The 22,434-nt window shown below is 40.4% G+C and overlaps 1 protein-coding gene across 1 annotated transcript in view; it reads left to right on the top strand.

Moving 5' to 3' along the window:
* LOC309692564 (chemokine-like protein TAFA-2) overlaps nt 1–22,434 on the top strand; it is a 68,634-nt gene that overhangs the window by 34,777 nt on the left and 11,423 nt on the right. Inside the window, exons 3-6 of the mRNA XM_082511182.1 lie at nt 15,497–15,550; nt 18,299–18,454; nt 21,587–21,711; nt 22,288–22,344. Coding sequence (XP_082367308.1) covers nt 15,497–15,550; nt 18,299–18,454; nt 21,587–21,711; nt 22,288–22,317 — 365 coding nt within the window. The 3' untranslated portion in view covers nt 22,318–22,344. The remainder of the gene's footprint in view (nt 1–15,496; nt 15,551–18,298; nt 18,455–21,586; nt 21,712–22,287; nt 22,345–22,434) is intronic.

Below are 22,434 nucleotides of genomic sequence, written 5' to 3'. Positions count from 1 at the left end.
CTAACACATAGGGACAGACAACCATTCACACCTAGTGGCAATTTGAATTATCCAATTAACCTATCCCCACAAGCTGCATGTCTTTGGACGGTGGGAGGAAGCCGGAGTACCCGGAGAGAACCCACGCAAACACGGGGAGAACATGCAAACTCCACACAGAAAGACCCCGGCCTGATGGTGGAATTGAACTCAGGACCTTCTTGCTGTGCGGCAACAGTGCTAACCACCGTGCCACCGTGCTGCCATTTTATTATATTATATTTTATTTTATACATTTTATTTTGTGATGTGATGTGAGCACAGGTGCAACCCAACAGGCCCCAAACGTTCCTGGCAGCAAGTAAAAATGAAATATAAAAATATAGTCCAAACAGGTAAGGTGTAATTGTATTATGAGCCATAGTGCTTGGTCTGCTTGTACTATATAAATCAATTGCAGTTAGATTCTACATTAATTTTCTTTCTGTAAGCACTTATTGAAATTATCTGAGCACATTACAAGTACATATTTGCTTACTCTGTATGCTCAAATGTGACCCGTTATAGCCAACAGAAAAAAAGCGGAGGCCCGAAAAACAGGTGGGGGTCCTCCACCACCACCACCACTCACAGAGGCTGAGCAGTTGGCTTCCACATTTGTGATAATGTTGGCAGCATCACATATGATCTTCACAGTGCAGAGAACACGAATTAGCATCCATTACTATAATGAAATAATTTGTTAGTTTGAAATGCTACAGGGAACTATGTACCTGTACATTAATGCTGTGGAAAGACTTCCTGTTCACATAGTCTCCTTCATTTACTGAAGGAGCAATGATTGGAATGTGAGTGCCATCTATACAGCCAATCACGCCTGGGAACCCTGAAAATAAATGTAAAATTTAAGTAGTAGTCCAAGTATCACCACATCATGTATTAAGTTTTGTTCATCCTGATACCTGCAATTTTGTGGCATCCCTCTTTGATAAATCTTGTGGGTCTATGACCGGGGAACACCACAGACGAGTACAGGAGACATTTCAGTGCAACTGTAACATTCCTGACTGCCCGACAGACGGTAGCCTTGGAAACGTGCTCAGCGTCACCAATATTATACAGAAAGCTGCCGTTTGCAAAAAACCGAAGTGCAATACAAATAATATGTAATGAACTGAGAGCATGTCCGCGATGTGTCACATGCGTAATATATGGCCTGAGGATGTTATTAAAATAAATTATAGATTGTGCTGAAAAACGGTAACGTTCACACAGAAAATCATCAGGAAATGATAAAATGTCCAAACGCGCTCTAATCACTCTCTCCTGGCGGAGAGCTCTGCGGAGAATTTGGGCTTCAACATCTACTGGCTCTTCAAGGAAGGAGCACGCCATGTCTGACACTTCCTACAGTCAGGTTTCCGACAAAGAGGCGGAGACAGTCAGGGTTAGTTGAAGTAAACCTGCTAGGGGGCAGGTTAGCTTCACGGAGTGTGTCGTCATAGTAACTCACTCAGAATTAATCTAAACTCGCTTTGTGAAACCGACAACCCAGAGTTTTCGTTAACTCAGGGTATACTTACTCAGAGTTTGCACTAAACCGGCTTCCTGAAATAGGGCCCAGGGGCCTGTTCTTCGTACCTCACTAAGTAAGTTAGCTGGATTAGATTGTTGACGATTTCGCGTGATCCTGGATCGTTCGGTTCCCCGAAGCTCATCCGGGACTTGCTGCCATAGCAACAGAGCCGTAAGCGTAAACCTGCTGGGGAGCAGGTTTACTTTATGTAAACAGGATTAGATCGCGGCCACGCAGGTATGTCCGCTTCATTCATACGAAAGCAACAGCGATATTCCACCACTGTTTCACCATAAATAAATAACATCAATGTAACTAAAGATAATGCAGCACCTGATCCTTCTATTGATTTCATACAGATACATACAGGTCATTTCCTAAAAAAGGGAAATGTACTATTAACATTCTATTACATGTATGTGATTATTACAGATGTAATTCATATTTCAGAGTAGTAATTGTAAATTACTTCGTGTAATCAAGATGAGAGACCACGGCTATAAAAGCGAAGGTGGATTTGGGAAGCGTGTCGCAGCCATGTCCTGTCCGTATACGCGAGCCACCCATTGCGGAAGGTGCAAGATTGATAAGGAGAGTCCTCAGAATTCAGCGTATATTGCGGGATAGACAGGATCCTTTAGCTCAGCGCGACAGTGTGCTCATAGAGAGATATCGATTTTCCCGTGAGGGTATTATTTACTTAACCAACTTGTTGACGAGGGGGTGCAGGACCACCACCTGTCTTTTTTTTGCTCTGCCCTTTTCTTGGTTGCTGTTATAAACAAACAGATTATTCCAGGGTCTCTTTCCAAGAGACGAAAAGCAATATAAGTGATAAATATTACCATTCTGTAGAATATTCTTATATTTCACTTTTACTTGTTCCCATGTTCTAGTGGGTCCTGTTGTGGCTCTAATGTGTAAGGGGATATAATATAACATAATATAATATAATGTAATATAATATTGGATAATATGGTGTGATATGATAAATCTACCCTACCACCTACTGGTGTTGGCCAGAGGGGCCGATGGCGCGATATGGCAGCCTGGCTTCTGTCAGTCTGCCCCAGGGCAGCTGTGGCTACAACCGTAGCTGCCTCCACCAGTGTGTGAATGTGAGAGTGAATGAATAGTGGCATTGTAAAGCGCTTTGGGTGCCTTGAAAAGCGCTATATAAATCCACTCCATTATTATTGTTATTATTAAATTACTTACGAGTTTAATTTGTCAGCAACTTCCTGCCAGCCCTCTCTCCTTGCTTTTGCAGCCTTTGCAGTGTTCCCTTGCGTTCTGATTAAACTTTGAAACTCCTGAAATCCCTCACTCAAGAGTTCTTGCTCTGCTGCCGAAGAATACCGAGCGCGCTCCTTCGACATTTTCGCCGACCAATCAGAGGGTTGCCGATCAATGTTTCTACTATCGATGCGTAGCCCCTTTTACGACACCCAGTGATCTCACATTACTTCATCCAGCTGTACTAATCGTCAACAGCAGGTGTGTTCGGAGAACCGGATTAGCGAGCTCACGGTTAGCGCGATGGTTTGGTCTTGGATGTGTCATTTGATCTTGGATGTAGTAAGCCACGTACGAAGAACATATACACTAAGTTTGTTAATTAATAAGAAACTCCAGACAATTCCATTCTGAGCTCAAGAAGCTTCTGATAGGTTAGTAGAGTCCATGTGAGTAAATTGGTGGCACAGCTGTGGATGCATATAAGGCAAAACACAGAGCCTGTTTTTTTGAAATGGGAAAATTAAAAGATATCAACCAAAACACCAGGAAAAGAACTGTGGAGCTCCATAAGTGTGGCTCAAGTTTGAATACAATTTGGTGCCATTTGCAATTAAGAAATACAGACAGTTTCTCTCTTTACTCTTAAAGTTAACAAATATGTTTTTTATATTTATCTAAAAAATAAACATTTAGTCTGATTTGATCTTACAATTAAAAAAGTGTTTGTGTTTTGATCTGAAGAGTACATAAATATGTGGTTTCAACTGTATATTTGATGATTGTCAGCATAAAGAGGGAGAGAGGAGCAGAGAGGGAGATGGAGAATGAGGACAGAACAGAGATGAACAAGAGCAGGTGAGACACACATGTTAGTCAAATGGTTGTTTACCAAAAGTATCACCGTATCATAGGTCCTCATGTATCTCGTACCTAGTGTTTCTTTTTAGGTATACTATTTTTCAAATTCTACATTTATTAAGTTATGCAGGCTTGTTTGCACAACAAGGCTAAATAATTATATAAACTTTTCTCAATCTAAATATTGTACATTGGTAGAATTAAAAAATAAGTGTAGTGCAGGTCTATGATGATTTTTAGTGCTACGATCATCTAGTTCTGATTCTGGTTCTGTCTTGGTTAAGTCCTCAGTAGTCCTGATTTTGAACTCTTGTAGTCCTGTTTTAATTCCGGATCAGTTCTGGGTCTGGTTGAATTGGGGTTTAGTCTTCGTGTCTTGATACAGCCCCGACTTTGTTCTGCCTCGCTGCTTAATTAAAAAACTAGTTTAAGGTGTCCTGCATATGTGATATATATTTTTCCCTATATGAAGTCATTCTTTTTTGAACAAAACTCAAAACAGAGCCTATTAATCTTTCAGTCATTTCTAACCCCCCCCCCCCAAAAAAAAAATAAAAAATCCCACATGCATACTACCCTTTAGGGCTAAGCCCCGGGTGTCTCAAATGTCTGGCTCCACCTCTGTCAGTAACTAATTACTTTTTTCAAGTAACTTGACCAAACAATGAAAACGTCATCAGGGCTGATCCGCGGCACAGAACACTGTACAAGTCTTCTAGTTCTGGGCTTCCTCTCTTTTAACTGAAATATTAATATAAGAAACTAGCAGAATAACAAAGTCACTCATTTCATGTCCTTCTGGAGCAGGTTCAGCAAATGTCAGATCTGATGCAGAGACAGAGGTTTTTATTAGGTGTCTCAGTCACATCATGTGCTCTGTCTGATTAATCAAGTGGCCTAAAGAGGCTCAACATAATGCATCTCCCCATGCCAAGACATAAACAACTTTCCTCTCTCTATAAGTTTGGTTAGTGCCGTTCCATCCATTCACTCAGCTCTCTGGGAGCTACTGAGACCTGCGGAGGCTTGTGCGATTCTCCCAAAACAGAGTGACAAATGCAAAGCGGCACACAGAACAAATGCACTGAGGAGAGCTGCCACATAGGCTGCCACTTCTCATGCAAGATGTTACGAAAGGAATTTGTCACCATTCTGCATCACAAATAAAATTTCACAGTGGTAAACGGTGGAGTAATTGGATTGAAACGGCTACTTTGGTGGTATGAGTCAAACTCGTCTCCCATTGCCTAATTAAAAGTGTTGTTGAGTCGTCACCAGTAAACCCACAGAGATCAATTATGGCAACTCAGCAACATTACAAGCAAAGACCAACCCACATGTTTCATCACTGGGAGTCCCACTGACAATGCACAGCCTCAGGTAATTGGTGGTATGCAGGCAGTTCTGCTGCCAGACAGGATGTCCATTCGTGAGCATGACAGAAATTGCACACACCTCTCTCCTCTTTGTCCACCAATTACACTGGGAGTGCAGCGCTTTGATGTGAGTGGCTTTGATTGGCAGCCATCCCCCATTCAAGGCGCTCATCATTTCAGCAGGAAGAAGATCAGAATAATCTCGCACGTGCTCCATTTCACCCGGATAGCCACCGCCGCCCACTAATTTCCCCTGAGTGTTATTTGTATCGCTGTAAACCTGTTATCATTTAAGAGATAAAATGATGCCAGAACATGTCCAATAGAGACATGTTCTGGCTTCTGGAAGAAGGAGGGACCTAAGCTCACTTGCTGGCAAGAGGGACAAATTTATTTCATTTCAACAAGATGAAAAACTATTTTAATAATGCACAGACATGAGGTTTTGCTTCTTTAGATAACCAGTTTGTGTCAGCAAAGACAGGATCATGGCTGCGCCATCAAACGTGCTGCTCTCTGACAGTTATGCAAATTTGGTTTATTTTCTGCTCTGATTTCTTAAAAAGAAGGTTTGCCTTTGCACTCTCCTGTCAAGCCAGCTTGCTACAGAGGAGTCTGTCCTTTACAACAGTGGATGTTTACAACACAAACTTAATAAGTGTCTCTGGTCACTCCGTTCACCTTTGTGCTTGTGCCTTATTGAGCAGAGATAGGAGTCAGACAGGATGGCTTGGATCTAAAGTCATGGGGACATCTGATTTATTTTAAATAGCATCTACAATAATCGACTGTACATTGATTCTAAATGCGTTGCTATTTGTTTTTCCTCCTGTGCCTTTTGTGTCTTCTGATAGTAAATGTAAATATGTGTATGCATCAAAACAACCACAGAACTTGCAGTGATGCATCTTACGTTAAATAAAGGAGGTGCTTTGTATAAGTCTGAAGGGAGCTGTTAAAACTTTCCTGTCTGCATGGTATATAGGAAGCTAAGCCAATGGTGTGTTAGCTTTATACCATGGAGATGGCTTCCTGGTTTGGTCCAGAGGTCATTTCTTTTAAATTAAATGAAAACAAAACAGGGGTTGTCATTTTGGTAATTTCGTTAATAATCACATTGACAGTGCTCTGGGCCCATTATCTTCCTATTGTAAGAAAAAAAACCTCGATGGTTCCTTCAAACTATGTGGGCAGGTGACAGCAGTAGTCCAATCCAGCCTTTTTCATTTAAGACAGCTAGCTAAGGTAAAGCCATACCTTCCAGCTAATGTCTTTGAACGTGTTATTCATCTTTTTATTACTTGCAGACTGGACTGCTGCAATTCTTTGTACTTTACTCTTTATCGTCTGCAGCTGGTCCAAAATGCAGCTGCTCGTCTGCTAACTGGCACTAAACAGTAAGATCATATTACCCCAGTTTTAGCATCTCTACACTGGCTTCCTTACAGGATCCAATTTAAACTCTTACTCCTTGTTTTTAAGGCACTTAACGGCCGAGCCCCTTCGTACCCGTCTGAGCTCCTATTTATTTATGCTCTAGAGAAAACCATGAGGTCCAGTTCAAAACTAATGTTATCCATTCCACGGACTAAACTGAAGTCTTGTGGCGACAGGTCCCAGAGCAATAGTCTACCCTTAAATATTAGATCTGCACAAACACTTGATCACATTTTTATGGTCACACTTTGACCAAGTATTTTGGTTTTAACAGCCTTAGTTGTTTTTTTTAGTTGTTTTCCTTTAGTTATTTTATTTATTTATTTATTTTTCTATATTTTACTGCATTATTCTACATTGTTAAGCACTTTGTGCAGCATGGACTATTTGGAAATGGGCTATATAAATAAACTTGACCTATTTCCTGCACCTTATCGACACTGTGACCCCAGGAAGTGAATGTAGTTGAAAGACAAATAGGGTCCAAATTCATGGGCTGCATCCTCCTGAGGCCGCATTTGTAGGCAGAGACTCCTCCGAATGCAGCCGACAAATGCGTTCTCCTTTTCCCCGAATTTGAAGGATGGGTCGGGTGTGTCCTTTGTGGCCCACCATATCCCAGAATTCATAGCGTGGCCCAGCCAAACTCCAGTTTTTACTCTTCCTGGGTCACAAAATAAACTTTTAAGATATTTTCAGGTGAGAATGTAACGGTGTAAACTTCAAATATCTGCTCGATTTATCAAGACATCACATTTTTGCAAAAGTGCCCCGATGTTTTCGGTTTTATTTGTTCCTGAGTAAATTGGTTTTGCTGAGATTAAAGTTATAGTTTTCACACAGCTGAATAAATGTCAAATAGAAAACTGATTAAACAGAATTTACTCCAGTGTCCTGTTATATTTTCGATAGAAATGGGCAGATGGCCAAGTTTATGAAACTCTACCGAGACAGCTGTTGATGCAAAACTGAAGGCTAGACCGTCCCATTTCACAGCTGCTCACTTCCGGCCCACGTAGACTGCGAAGGTCTGGTCCTCAGGAGGATGCAGCCTATGATGTGGACGCCCCCATAGGCCTGGTCTCAGAGCTGAACCGGGCTAGCTAGGTTACGCTAACTTCCAGCCTCAGACAATCCAAGTTAACCAGTTCATGGAACAAACATGGAACTATTTGTTATAGCAGCGGTTGGTGAGGCGACTAAAGGACTGACCCCAAACAGCCACCAGTATTTGAAATATAATTCTTCTGTTATTTTTTCTTTCTTTTATTTGGCTTTTATTTATATCTTATGTAATTTTCTTTTTTGATTCCAATGTACAGCACTTTCTGTCAGCTGTGGTTGTTTTGCTTTATAAATAAAGGTGATTGATTGATTGATTGTTAGTACACTTCTGTGCACTACACTGTGCATATGCTATGCGAGTTATGTGGTGCATGAATTCCAACAGGTCAGTGTTTGTAACAATCACAGAGATGAGCTATCAAATGTAGGATACTGAAACTGGGCATTCAAGCAAAGTGAACTATGCAGGTAGACAAAAATGTCATGCAGGAAAAGAGCATCGAGGAACTGAAAAAAAGGGGCAGAACTGGAAGACTGCTAGGAACACCAGAAAGTGTGATGCTAAGCACTCAAAGATAATCTGGCCAGCATGAACACATTTATTTTAATTCTTTTAAAGTGAAGATTACACATGGACACAAAGTAAAGCCAAGCACATGTAATGTTGTTGCCTAAAAAAAAGACTCTCTTCTTGTTAGCTAGCTAGCTTGACAATGGAACTAGAATAGACACAAATCTTTCTACTACTTGGGTAAAACTAAATAACGGTCTTTCTGTTATGTGCTAGACCACAGTCAGGGCTAAACATATCATGCTGTACAAGTTTTTTTACCTGTTACAAAGGCTGGACATGTCTCCTCGATACAAGATGTTTGCATAAATAGAAGATTTTGTGTGTTGTTATGTTGATATGTAGATACTAACAGTAATAGATGATATGATAAACGTGTAATGTTTGAAGCAAAGACTAAAATTATAAAATTTTGCAAAACCTTTAAGAAACAGCTCAAGAAAAACATTCCACATACCACATACCATGTGCCACTAAGCATTCACAGACTATAACCTTGATGTACTAAGGCTTGCTTTGTAAGAGCTGCTCTTCAATAAAGCTTAAAACCTAATCAATCAGTTATGTGAAAAACAACTGTAGGACTTGAAGAGTTTTTACCAGAAAAGCAGTAGGAAGGCATCTCTACCTAATTTTTATATTGCATTGCCATCTCGGCAAACAGTGCTTGTGGTCACCCAAGTGGGTTGTAGAGAGCTTAAATTCTGACCTTCAAATTGTGCTGGCCTTGAATTTCAGTGTCTACAATGGGAAACCACTTAGCAAGAATCAAAGCACACAGGTCGGTAAGTAGAACTTGAACCTGAGAGGAGTGAAATATTTCTGAAGGTTTATACTCAGTATTTTTAGACGTTAGCAGCACTCAGGTAGCACTGAGCTGGTACAGGTGAAGATTCAGTTTGCAGTATAGCATCTGAGGTGCCTTCTGTATGTACTACTGTAAATGTTACACTGAGGTATGACCTCCATGTCTGGCTTCCATTCTGTGTTGTATGCATCAAAGATTGTTGCTTGCTCTGCACCTTGCACTTTCTGCTCTTTGTAATAAAAAAGATTTATATGTTGGATAACAAGCATCCTGCCAAGAAAGGAAAACATTCCTTGCACCCTTGAGAGAGCAGTAACTAACACTCGGAGACACTATTGGACCCCCATATTAAACATAACAAACAAACCATATTCTCATTTGCATCGAGTTCAGTGTCCTGAATCAGATTTGCGAACATGGTTGCAAGATTGTGCCTCATGTGAAAAAACCCGTCATGTGTCGCTGCTCAAAACAGCTACGAATAAAGCAATAAATAGAACGACACTTCCTCTTCTCATTATGAAGGTTTGCAAAGGGGGAATCGCACTCAGTGAGCTCATTGTTAAAGGTGTTTTCTCTCTACGTGAGGCGGTGTTTCTGGCTGCACACAATGCAGCATATAGAGCAAAGCAATGATTGCATTATCATTCACAACAGCTTCATGAATGATACAGAGCAGGGATGCATTTGCAGTTTCTCCGTCTCCAGAGACCAATGTATAAAAGCTTCTTAAGCAAAGTAATTTCAGTCGTGCACAGAGAGGGAAAAAATGCCCATCCCTCCACACGGAAACAGCTTTGGTTCAAAGGATCGTCTTAAAGGAGCGAATGCTTGGGCAGCATCAAAAGTTGGGAGATGGAGTAGGAGATGATCTTGTGATCAAAAGACCTGACTGCTCCGCCACAAGCAGAGACTGTTAGCTGCTACCGTCACAGTGACAGATTGTTTTTGTATTTTGTAAAATCAGTGTGAGTGTGGGAATTCCCTTCAGCGTAATTATTCAGCATATAGAGCAGCTCGATAGAGTTCGACAGGCGTGTCTTACGGTTTGAAATAGATGCAGTGAGACGGAGGATGTATAACCGTAGCAAACAAGGAAAATATTGGAAAAGTTTATTGTAGGTAAAGTTTTCCCTTCAGCATGTTTTATGTTGCGAAATGGTGCGTTCTAACCCAGCGGTCCCCAACCTTTTTTGCGCTTGGACCGCTTTATGTCCGACAATATTTTTACGGACCGAACTTTAACATGTTGCGGATAAATACAACAAAATAAAACCAGTACCGGTACCAAAAAAGAACAATTATTCATAACACACGGGGAAAGACCCAGGGAAACAGAGTTAACGATAAAAATCCTGAAAACCATAAATTTCACACCCGAGCCTCAACTCTAGCGGCCCGGCACCAAACCGGTCCGTGGCCCGGGGGTTGGGGACCACTGTTTTCCCCTAAACCTTTGATGCCTAAACTTGAACTTCAGCTGGTCATCTTGACTGCGTCTATGAGCCTAAATACATATAAAGCTGGAACGGAGTACCCGCTAAGGTTGCTGTTGATGCTCACATCACTAACAAGGCGATGTGTTTTATAGTGAAAGGGTCAGTCAGCAGCAAGAATATCGCTCCACATGCAAATTGGCTTCTTTCTTTGGTTGACCACGAGAACATTGCATGATGTCATGTGGATAAATCAATGCTCAAAGGACTGGACACAAATAGAGGATCTCTGAGTAAGGCTTCAAAGCAGTGATTTTCAGAGGTCAGCCCTATGAACATGTTTCATGTTACGCATTATAAAGACTAAGGGCCAAGAATCAGAAAAGACGAGTCATGGGTTACATTCCTACTCGTGACTGTACTGTGATCAGTAAGAGAAGGGTGCTTTGAAAAAGAAATGACATAAAGTTTAAAGGACAGAGATAAGGTAGAGGTGAAAGACTGAAGGAGAAAGAAATACACCAAAGAAAATGTCTTAGTTCATTTCAAACATTTGATCTTTTTTTTTTTTAATAATTCATTGGAGTATTAAATTAGAGCTTTTGGATATGGGATGTGTTTAAATTCATGTCACTTAGATGACACCTAATAAGAAACATGTTAGTCACTGGTACTGATCTACATCCTTTGAACAATCATCAGAGAATAGAAATGAATGCCAAGAGGAAGGCTGTATATGAATAGCACATTATTAGGAGCCATTCAGAGGACAGCCTAACTGTATTTTATCTTAAGATGAAAAATCTACTAAGTGATACAGTTTAGGAAATTTAAATGTGTCAATTTTGACTATCACGTACAATTTTATGGTGCATTTAGAGCCTCGTATTCACTGTCAGCTGTGCAATTATTGATCAGTCTTACTGGCGTATACATACTATGGTGGGAGCAGCAGGGCAGAGAGCACATCTAGTTCTCACTGGGTTTCAGAGCTCAGAGTTGTGAGAGAATCATAAGAGAGCAACTATCAGCCTCTGGGCTTAAACACGCCAGATGTGAGGAATAATGTGTCATGCGACTCAGTTTTCGCAGTGGCATGCTGAACATATTGTACCGAAGGTAAAAACGGTGAAGTGTTGGCTCATATGGATATCAGCAGACTCTCTGTATCATTTCCGGTCTGTGGATTCATCGAAGGAAGCGCGGAAATTTTGTTCTACAACACTGCAAATTTCACTGAGGAAATGCATTCAAGTTTACTATAAAACAATATACAGTCAAATGCATTTCTTTACATTGTGTATATATTTTTGTTATAAATTCTTGATGAACGTTTTTACTTACATTGTTCCTTATTATTCATAATTCTTTTTCTTTTTAGCTTCAGAGTTTTTGTACCAGGGGGTCGTGTTTACCCCCACAGGCACAATTCACTAGCTTTGCAAAGCAGCAGACTGCTCACTCTGCCTCTGGAAATTTCCAGCAGGGTTCATATTTCTGGCTTTCTCTCACTAATATAGTTGGGGGGATTTATTTTCCAAAATTCCCTTTGGCTGATATTTTTTTTTTTTTGCTTTAAAATACTAAAATAAACCAAATCTTGTAAACCAAAATAACAATTGTGCTTCCCATCTTTACTGCACATAATTGTCTTGGTTTCCTGCAAGGTAATGTAAAATGCCAGAAGGCGTTTGTTTGTAACTGGATTTGCTCTGCATTAGATTATCCTCAAACACAAATGTAGTGAAATGGACTGGTACTAAACAGTCCGCTGGGGCAACATTACACATCTTTGTTAACAGTAACAGTGGTAGAAAGTTTGAAAAATGCTCTGTGGCATCCATAATATTACAAAATTGTATGATATGTAGATATTTCTGTGTTTTTTAAAACAGATTCTTCTTCCTCGTTATATTTTATGCAAAGGTGTAATTGTTGTGTTTTGTTTGGCAAGTAGGTAGTTTCATCATTTGCAGTTGTTTTTTTTTGCCTGTTACGATCACATTGACAGTTCTACTTGCCCAGAGCGAGGCCTGTAATCCCAAAGGTGCTACGGAGGAAACAACCGGCTCTCAGTGCTGGAGCTGTTCCAGCGATTATCATGAGGAATGTGAGGTCCTTGGACAATAAGATGGACGAGCTTAGCGAGCTGATTAAGACCCAGAGGGAACACAGTGAGTGTGGTTTGATGTTTTTCATGGAGACACTCACGTTCCCCAGACTACAGTGTCACACTACCTGGCTTCGGGAGTTTTCGTGCAGACAGGGACGTTAATCTAAGAGAGAAGAGGAAATGTGGAGGGACTGCACTGTGTGGGGATGAAACCCAGCGTAGTCCTGGATATTTTACCATAAAGAGATGTTTCTGTGGCCTGCATGTTGAGCTGTTAGCTGTCGATCACACATCCATCTTAGTCGCAGAGAGAAACAGAAACGCTGCTGCTATTTGAATTCAGTTTAAATCAAGATCATATTCGCATTCGTCCATCCGCTGCCACAGAGGTCATCAGAATGACTGTGGGTGTGGTGAATGACTATGGATCATAACCATCCTGCCCATCTGTAGTTATTATTTTATTAAGCTCCCTGGTGTAATATCTTTAGGTTTTGGTTTATAGAGCCGTTCAATTTATTTGAACCTTTCTGAGCTATTTTTGGTACAGTGTACAAATTTACAGGAGAAGCTGTCTTTTATAGCCTGTTCTGGTTATAACAAATGTACCTGGGTTGATTTTCTTTTAATTACCTGCTTCATTTTGTTAGGACGTGCATTATAGTTTGCTATAGCCGAGGTTGCATTGACAGGCAGGTCAAATGGGCTCTCAGCCGTCTGCTAGGTGTCATCTCAGCCACCTCATGCAGTGTTTGTTGTGTTTGTGCCTTTTGGGGAATTTTTTTCAATACAATTATCTGACAAATAATCTGGTTTGCTGTGTGGTTTACAGCCACATTAGCCCCTCCAGTTGGCCTATGTTCCATTTTTGAGTAAAATTGCATCTTATTTTTATGTTAATTAGCACATATTAGCAGGTACTATGTGTCTGTGGGATACTCCTGTTAAGAAAGTGAATGTTTCATATAATTAACAATTTTCACATCAGAAAAATTCATGTAAGAACATTTGCATAGGTTCAGTAATAATAATAATACTGTTTTTTATTTTTATCTGTACTTGTTCAGTTGATATTTTTCCATTTAGAAAATCACTGCTTTCCATAAAAAAAAAATAAAATAAAATAGTTCTTCTAATATGTAACTATAAATGTGGCTAAATATGGTTGTGGTGGAGGTGTGGTCAGCTGCAGGGGAGGAGTGGCGCAGTGAGCTCAAGGGGGCGGAGCCAAGGCTGGAGGGACAGGTGGAGATGATTTGCCTAATGAGGTTTTTCTCTTTTTATATAGTAAAGCCGGAGACCAGAGAGGGGGGGGTGTGTGTGTGTGTGTGTGTGTGCGTGCGTGCGTGCGTGCGCGCGCGTGTGCAGACGACTAACTGGAAAGTTAGCGAACATGGTACCGAACCATAAAAACGTGTGATGCTTCAATAAACAGTCCTCAAGTGTACATCGTGACGATGTGTTGGTTCGATCTTTACAGTGGTTAAATAATATACAGTAGTTATAAGGTATTGTCTGAATTATAGACAATGCAGGCTCTTATCTATTGGTTCATCATTCTGGACACGATTTTTATTGTCTTGTCCTGTTTCTGAATTAGTTTCGCATCCCAGAACACAATCCAGCACCAGCCCCAGCTCGTTTGTAGTATTTCATGTTGGAAAAAATGAATATTTTCCACTTTGGCGATTGGAGTTGCAGTTGCTGGAGAATCATCTCAATTCAACTAAAACACATCACAGATTTTTAACTGTCATTTTTTAAAAATATGTTGTTTATTCAAAATGTATCAACTGGTTAGATTTAGGCATTAAAAATGACTTCATTAAGTTAAAAAAAAAAAAAATCAGGGATTTGGTTGAAATGCAGTGATTTTCTTAGTTTATAGCTGTTTCTGGGTGACTACGTCACATTTTACTAAACTATAAGCATTAAAGTAGACAGTTTGGTGTGGTTTGGTCCAAAGCCTCCTCATTCTTGGTCTTACCTTGCTCGCCATAACTTAAAAAAACCTGGAAATATTCCTGCTGTTAGTATAACCTAACTTTATTTCTCTTTATGCTGTAATTGGAACACCAACATTCTCTTGCGTCTCTCACTTATCTCAATTCCAACAATGTGTCTGCTAGAGGCGGGCAGATTGATCGAGGTATTGATATCAAGGCTGGTATTGGTATCATATTGATACTAGTGTGACAGGATCAATACTTTGTTTCTGTTCCCCAAGTTCAGGATGTAGCCAAATGAATTATGTTAAATTATTGTTGTTGTTTGGAAATGAAAAATGTGCTACTCTCCCCTGCATACGCTGCCTTTAGAGGATAAGAGTCTGTGTCAGTATCACAGTATATACTTGGTATTTGACTGATACCAAAATATGCAGTATCACACACCACTAATGTCTTCACAGAAGAAGTACTACCTACTCTATAAGTAGTTATGAGTACTCACTCATAAATATTTATAGTTTCCAGCGTCCTTCTCAAAAAGGCTTGTCTAGTTTTTCATGCATGGCTGTTTTCATTTTTGCCATTTTTGGATAGAACCACAGTTGAGATGCAGACAGGACATATAGGACAAGAGAAAAGGCTACAACAAGCAACAAAAGTCCCCAGCCAGAGTCAGACTGGGGACGATGCAGTTACATGACATGCTTAGCCATCAGGGAGTCCCTGCATCCTGTTATTTAAATTTCATGGCATGATGCTGGTGCTATAAAATTTTGAAGGACGAATCTAAAAACATAACCGCGGCAGCAGCAGCTGTGGTGTATCCGGAGCCAGAGGGATCCTCTCTGTCAAAGCGGAGCACAGCAGGCTAAAAGATGGACTCTGTGTGAGGAGGACTGAATGATTCCTGAGTGAAATGCTTTTCTCTGTATCTGCTGGCAGTGTGCGCTGAGCAGGCATCCAAAAAGAACTCTAAATCCAGTCAGAAACACCATTGCTTCTCAGTATGTAGCCGCTGGCAGCACAAAGACCTAAAGCAGCTCAGCTTACTGTGTGTTTGTCTTTCATATCTTTTTTTCTTATTTGCAGTAAGCATCCCGCTACTTTTGGATGGCTACCTACCTGGTGATTTGAGAAAGGATGGTGAGGATAGAGCAGACACGCATAATCAAAAACAGGACGTTCCCTTGCTCTTCCTGTGTTGTTGTTTCTTTGCTTTTTGTATTTTAAGTATTGTGGGTTTTTTTGCCCGATGATAACATGTATAATATGTGTGAAATATTTGATCCTATCACTTTGTAGAGATTAGATAACCAAAAACATGGAGCAGCAAATATCAGAGCCTCAGTAAAAGTCATATTTTCTGAACTCAAATAAGATAACAGATGCTTTTGTGTTGTCAGATTTAATATCATTCGGTCTCAGAAAAGCAGCTGATTCTATCACCTTTAGAGCTGCTTGTTACAGCAGCCAAACTTTTGCTGTCCACAGACGTAACACGCTGAAGTGAAAATGAAATTAACCAGGCTTAGTTGAGTTGCTCGAGTACAGACTGTTAGGACCAGTTTCATGCAGTCGTTTCAGATTTACTGTTTACCGCAGCGGCAGCAGTGTGTATCTCAGCAGAAGGACACCTCATGAAAATGTCACATGCAATTAAAAGAGGATGGAGCAGCTCAGGCTCTAAATAATTCAGACAATAGAGCGTGATCTGGAAATTGGCTCCACATACTGCAGCGCTGCACTTTTGCCTTCACAGACCTGATTTTGTTTGTTTGTTTGTTTGCTTTTTGTTTCGACAGAATGCTGCTTGCTGGGATAAATCTAGAACAGCATCATACTTGAGTAATTCTTCATATACACAGTGCCATTTTCTATTTTTACATAGACATATTTACGATTATATTTATTGTGCAAATGATGCCAGAGGCTGACTGGTCACCATATTATCCTCTGTAAAGAGCTGGATTACAGTTTCAGCAATCAGACTTCAGAGCCAAGCTTAAGTAAGTAATGATCTTAAAGGGACTCTGACCATCAGGGCTATCTAAGGACTTTTCATGAAAACAAAACAAAGGCTATTTTTTTTAGTGTTTCATAATCATAACATATTGAGTGACTTTCCCACATGGAAAACTTCTCAGATATACACAATTATTATCAGTCATTTGTATGTATTACACGACATATGCCTCATGCTCTGTATAAAAGTGCAGCCTTCTGCATTTTACCTGTAAAAGATGATTTGATGATTCACGTACAAGTTGTGTAAAAAAGAAATTGAGCTGAAACTGACTGTTTTCATTGATATTGTTCACATTCAGCCTTAAAACAAAAGAAATCCTTTCTCTGTGACTTAGGGTTGGACATGCAACTGGCACACTATTCTGTGGGCTGATCATACTTAGAAGCTTTGTGGGTCCCGGTGAACTCAGAAGCGAGTATGGCAGATTGTTGTAGTCACGACACCTTTTGCATTAAAGCCAGCAGCCTTACAACCCACCAATCGAAAACAATACCCTTCTACCTTGCAAAATCAAGACAGGCCTGGCTTTGATGTCTTCCTTAGGCCCAGAAAGCGCTGCCTGCTTCTTGGACAAGTTCACAGACTAACAGGATGGCACTTTTTAAGTTTTTATTGTTAAAAGTATCCTCAGCTGATAGGGCTGAACAAATTTCTCGAGTCTTGTATACTAATTTACATTGCAGAATCATGGCCCACACATCCTGCAGCCAGGGCAGTACCTGTACCTATTTGTTCATCAGATTTAAAGTGCAAAGTATCCATTTTAGTGTCACAAAAAATTGAGAGTGTTATCAAATGCCAGCTTAGACTGCAGAGCAGCGGGAGCCACACAAAGAACATTGATGGGGTTCCAGGTGCCGTTATTTCAACTTCACCTCTGCAACTCCAACTCTTTCTTAAACTGGAAATCCCTATCACACTCCTCCCTCTTCAGCTGGAAGCATGCTAGACAACATCAACCTAGCATTAGCCATAGCCAAGCGAAGACTGCAGAAAGTGAGTCAAAGTGGGGGCGTGTCATCGGCCTGTTCTCAGTTAGTACCTGTACAACAGGTGCAGAAGCAGGCGGTACTATAGTCTACCCTGACAATAGGGAAACACGTCTAGTATAGCCACCACGTCAGCCCCTGCCAAGCTAGGATATTTGATAAATGCTAGCAAGTTAACAATCCCCTTCTCTACTAAACCAGACACCGGGGCTGCCAGTGATTCACTCGGAGCTGTTGAAAAACTGACACCAAAGAAAGATGCCACCTCATTAAAATACTTTTTCCTAGAAACTGGTTGAGTGAATAGAAGAAGCAACAGCCAAATCTACATACAGGTCAGCTAACCAGCTAATACCCTGCTGGTTAGCCAATCTGAAAAACACAGCAGTAAAGAGAACAATAACAATTTTAGTGGTCTTCTAAGATCTTAAATCCTATATATTTGATATATATATATATATATATATATATATATATATATGAGTTGAAATGTAACTGTTTAACTGGAGCCTAACACATTAGGGTTACTTCACAAAGCAGAAAGCCTGCCTTAGAAAGCTGAATCTGGGGTCACTATATGATATGCAAATTATATAGCATATGTTGGCCTTTGCTTCTTGTTAAAGCTGTCACTTGTGAATCATACAAATTTATAGACTGGTACTGTTCACATAACGAGAGAAGCCTGTGATAAATGAGCTCTTTTAAGGAAATTAGTGGCCTTTTTGCTTTCAGGCTAATCGTTCCCACAGATGAAAGACCAAAGAGAGATATTATCTTGGGATTCAATCCAAGGCCAGTAGTGCAGCTTCAAATGAGTGTTCAAACTACAGTGAATCATTCAATGAGCACTGACTTTTTCTATCATTTCCCCAGCAGCCCACCATGTTCGAACTGGCACCTGCGAGGTGGTGGCGTTGCACCGCTGCTGCAACAAGAACAAAATTGAGGAGCGGTCGCAAACTGTGAAGTGCTCCTGCTTTCCCGGACAAGTGGCAGGCACCACCAGAGCTGCCCCATCGTGCGTAGATGGTATGTTCCAGTAACCCAATATTTCATTGGCAGTGTTCACCTTTTTTTTTTTTTTTTTTGCTGATACTCCATCCCACAGATTTTGAGGGAGACTTGCTCAGGTCAGTGATAAATGCCAGTACATACAGTACCAAGTCTAGTATTGAAGGAATATGCTAAAAGAGTACAATTTCTTATCAGTCACAGCACAGAGAAATGAACCAACACATATCCCCTTTTTTCAATACGTTTTAGACATTGTTCTGTTTTTGTAGTCCATTTATAAAATGAAGAAGACAGACACACAGTTATATCAGCTTCCCAACGCCTAAGATGGCATAGTTATGACTCGTTTTATTCAACTAAAGCTCAAAATCCTCAAAACACTTTGTAACTGCTTCTGTGCTTGATACATCCTGTGGAATACACAATGAACGTGTAATTAAAACTCATTGAAATATTCTCACAGTTTGAGGTGTCCTGATGAAACCCCAGGGCTTTGCAGAGACTCTCCTGAAGGGTTTTTAAAGTGACTGATAAATGAATGTGACGCTGTCCAATGCAGACTGTAAAGTCGATGACCCAGAAGGTCTCTTAGCATGCTAATGTGTCAGCTGAAGTGGCTGCTTCTCTTTGGTTTGAAAAGCACGGATTTCTGGCTAAACTCTGGACCCAGTCGTGTTTGACCTATTCCTTGACATTTTAGTATTGACATTTTCTGCAAATTAGAGCTGTGAGCCACTGGCCTCAGTTTAAAGCTCCATGGGTGATCTCAGAGAAGAATGATCAGCACTTAACCTTTTAATTATTCTTTCTTCCTCAACCAGGGATTACCTTTAGCTGCACTCAGTGTGAGACAATCTCCACTTTATATGAAGATAAATGAACCTGCAGACATCTGAGAAAACTTGAAGAGATCTGAAGGTGTAATTTTAGAGAGGCAGCTACAAAAGATACCCGAAAACTTTACTGAATGGATTTTGTACTACCATATTGTTATATAGCCACTTAACAAAACAGGCTTTTACATCTTTGCCTTGATAATCTGATAATGGGCGATTATCAAGGCTTTGCAGTGTCTGCAGTGCTTGCTGGTGTTCACTGTGTTGCCAGTTTTGGACCCAGATTACTCCGCGAGGCTCCTGACTATGGTAGCCATAGTGCTCCGACAATCCATCAAGCGGTGCAGCTTCGTATCTTACCAAAGTCATACTAAAACATTTTTTGACAGATTTTGAGCGCCGTGTACATCATAAAAGCAGTTCGAGATCAGTAATCACATCCAGAATTCCTACAAAAGACGCACCGGATTATAAGGTGCACTCGATTTTTGTGAAAATTAAAGGATTTGAAGTCAGATCTGCGTGTCTCCAGTGTGATCATTTATGAGTATAAACCCAAGGTCAGTGCATTGATTCAAAGGCATTTTTATGGCTACACTAAAACAATCAAGGAAAAATAAAGCATAACTTTAATTCTTTTTCCCAGATGTTTTCACTCTGAGCTGCCCTCGTGCCTTCACGGCATCATTACCTGTTAAGTGAGATGTATCCCATACACTTTTGGTATGTTTGTTCATCAATACTCCCATTTCATTTCATGAGAAACCTTTGTGGCTTTTTAATAGCTGCTGTTACACAACCACCATCTGCTTGCAGTTGACCTGATGCACTTTTTACACCACACTGCTGCCATAACCCCAGCTGTGTAATTCAAATTGATTCCCTCATGTCATAACTTCTCCATTCTCTGCAATTTAATGGAGTGAGGCTCCAGCGGTATATGTGGATTATAATACCCATTCTCTTCATTAGGAAGTACACTAACAGCAGTGAAGGGGGTTGTGGAACGTGGATAATGACCTCTGTAATAAGCCAAATTTAAATAATGTCTTGTAGAACTCAGCATTAGCGGTTTAATGCTCACTGTTGCAGAGGCAGATGAGTTGGTGTTCTCAATGCAACTCAGTGATTTCCATTTACATGACTGAAGTCACATCTGTTCGTAGTTCCTGTCCCACCCTTACACGTGGATCAGATTTGTCACAAGATTGTTTGAATACCTGAAATAGAGGTGAGTGTTGCCAGTCAAAAAGCAAATCTTACATCATTTAAGACAGCTGTCGGAAGGTGACATGGCTTGCTGAGAGACAGGTATGATGATTTGATTTATATCCGATGGGAAGCTTCATCTCAGGCTCATAACGTTGTGTGGAAATGTTCTTGAGACCTAAACAAAAACGGTGTCGAAATGAAATTGCAAAATAAAATGCAAATGACTTTTAATATAAAAACAAAACATTTATGAATTCTAAATGTGTGATGGTAAACATGGTTTTCTTCTTTATTAGTTAGCAATATTCAACAAAGAATCACCTACTTTAGGTTTTTGAGTACATTGTGACAGACATGTTTGTGACACGGCTGCAGGAGAAGCCGATGCAGCTCATCACACCGCCCTGCATAAATAGTACTGGGTCCTGAGTGTGTGGTTGTTGTGGGTGATGTGTGCAGCTGGCAGCGGGAGAGCTGCAGCTGAGTGTGTGAAATAATAATAAAGTATGCTGAAAATGATGGAAATGTGGCGAGTCTGCCGTGGATTTATTACAAGCATTTTTTTTTACCTTATTTTGACATGTTAAACCAACTGTCTGACTAATCAACAAAACCACTGCGAGCTAGTGGTTGACAAATGGCCCAACAGGTCTGTGTGTGACTGAGGTCTTTGTCAACAGAAAGATAACCAACCATGAACATCTGAAGAGTGTGTGCAGTGGCAAATCTTTATAAATGCAAAATAAATTAAGAGAAGAGTTTGCCTTACACTCATAATCCATTACAGCCATCTTGTTCCTGGTTATTTGTTACCTGTTTGTGTTTGACTTTTAGTGGGATTGTTGATTATATCCATCTATAAATATATTAACTACTCTTTTTTAAAACAGTATGCTAAGTTAGCAAATCTGCAGGGACACAATGTCAGTGAAATGTGAAATGAGCTCTGGATTAGCAGCTAAACCAACTTTATCATTCAAAAGTGAAAAAAAGAAATAAGCACGACAGTCTAGTCCTTTATCAGTATTTCCTAACCATAATACTGTGAACAAAGAGATTTCCACCTATTTGTTCTTTGACCTTTATGTCTTTTTGTTAGCGTCAATAGTGGAACAGAAGTGGTGGTGTCAGATGCATCCGTGCCTTGATGGGGAGGAATGCAAAGTTCTTCCTGATCTGAAAGGTTGGAGCTGTGCTACAGGAAACAAGATCAAAACCACTAAGGTAAGGTTAACCCACAAGTCTTCACTGGTGCCACATCCAAACCTGTTGAATCTGACCTAACCCACTTCAGCTCTACAAGGTCAACAGGCTGCGGCTTCTATTACCGTCGTCTCTTCTGCCTTTACCTAAAAACTGATGTTTGCAGTCGGTGCTTGGACCCCCTGGGGCCTGTAATCAATGGGCTGCCATGTCTCCTTAGCACTTTCAGGCCACTTCAAGCACCCAAACTGGCCAATTACTCACTCCAATTACCTGCTTTTAACGTTGTAACGTGATGCCCGTATCCTTCACTGTGTTATGATGACCCGTAGACTTCAGTTCTGCCTCTCTCCATGTACTTAATTATTTAAACTGCCTGCACCACACCTGCCGGGAGCCGGGAGCCTGGAGCCTGGGGCTATTGATTAAGGGATTTGTTGAGACCTCAAAATGGGATTATTTTATATTATATATATACATACATCTTTGTAATCATTTTTTGCTTTTAGTGGTCCAGGCTTCTGAGATGAGTGATATCTGGGAACAGATTGAGGTAATTATCACGTGGTGACTGTATTTTCTTTTGTTGTTTGACAGATTTCTGCTGACAGAGACCAGCTTTGGTAACGTCAGATGCTTCACAGCGGCGTCCAGGTGATAAATCTGTTATTGTTCTCCTTATTATATTTGATGTTTCAAACATTTACTCGTCTCAATTCATTAGAATCCTCACTTTCATTTTGA

The sequence above is a fragment of the Aulonocara stuartgranti genome (genome assembly GCF_965226115.1).
Source record: "Aulonocara stuartgranti genome assembly, chromosome: 17".
Classification (NCBI taxonomy): Eukaryota; Metazoa; Chordata; class Actinopteri; order Cichliformes; family Cichlidae; genus Aulonocara; species Aulonocara stuartgranti.
The sequence above is the reverse complement of the archived record's forward strand: the minus strand, read 5'-3'. Positions and strand labels throughout refer to the sequence as shown.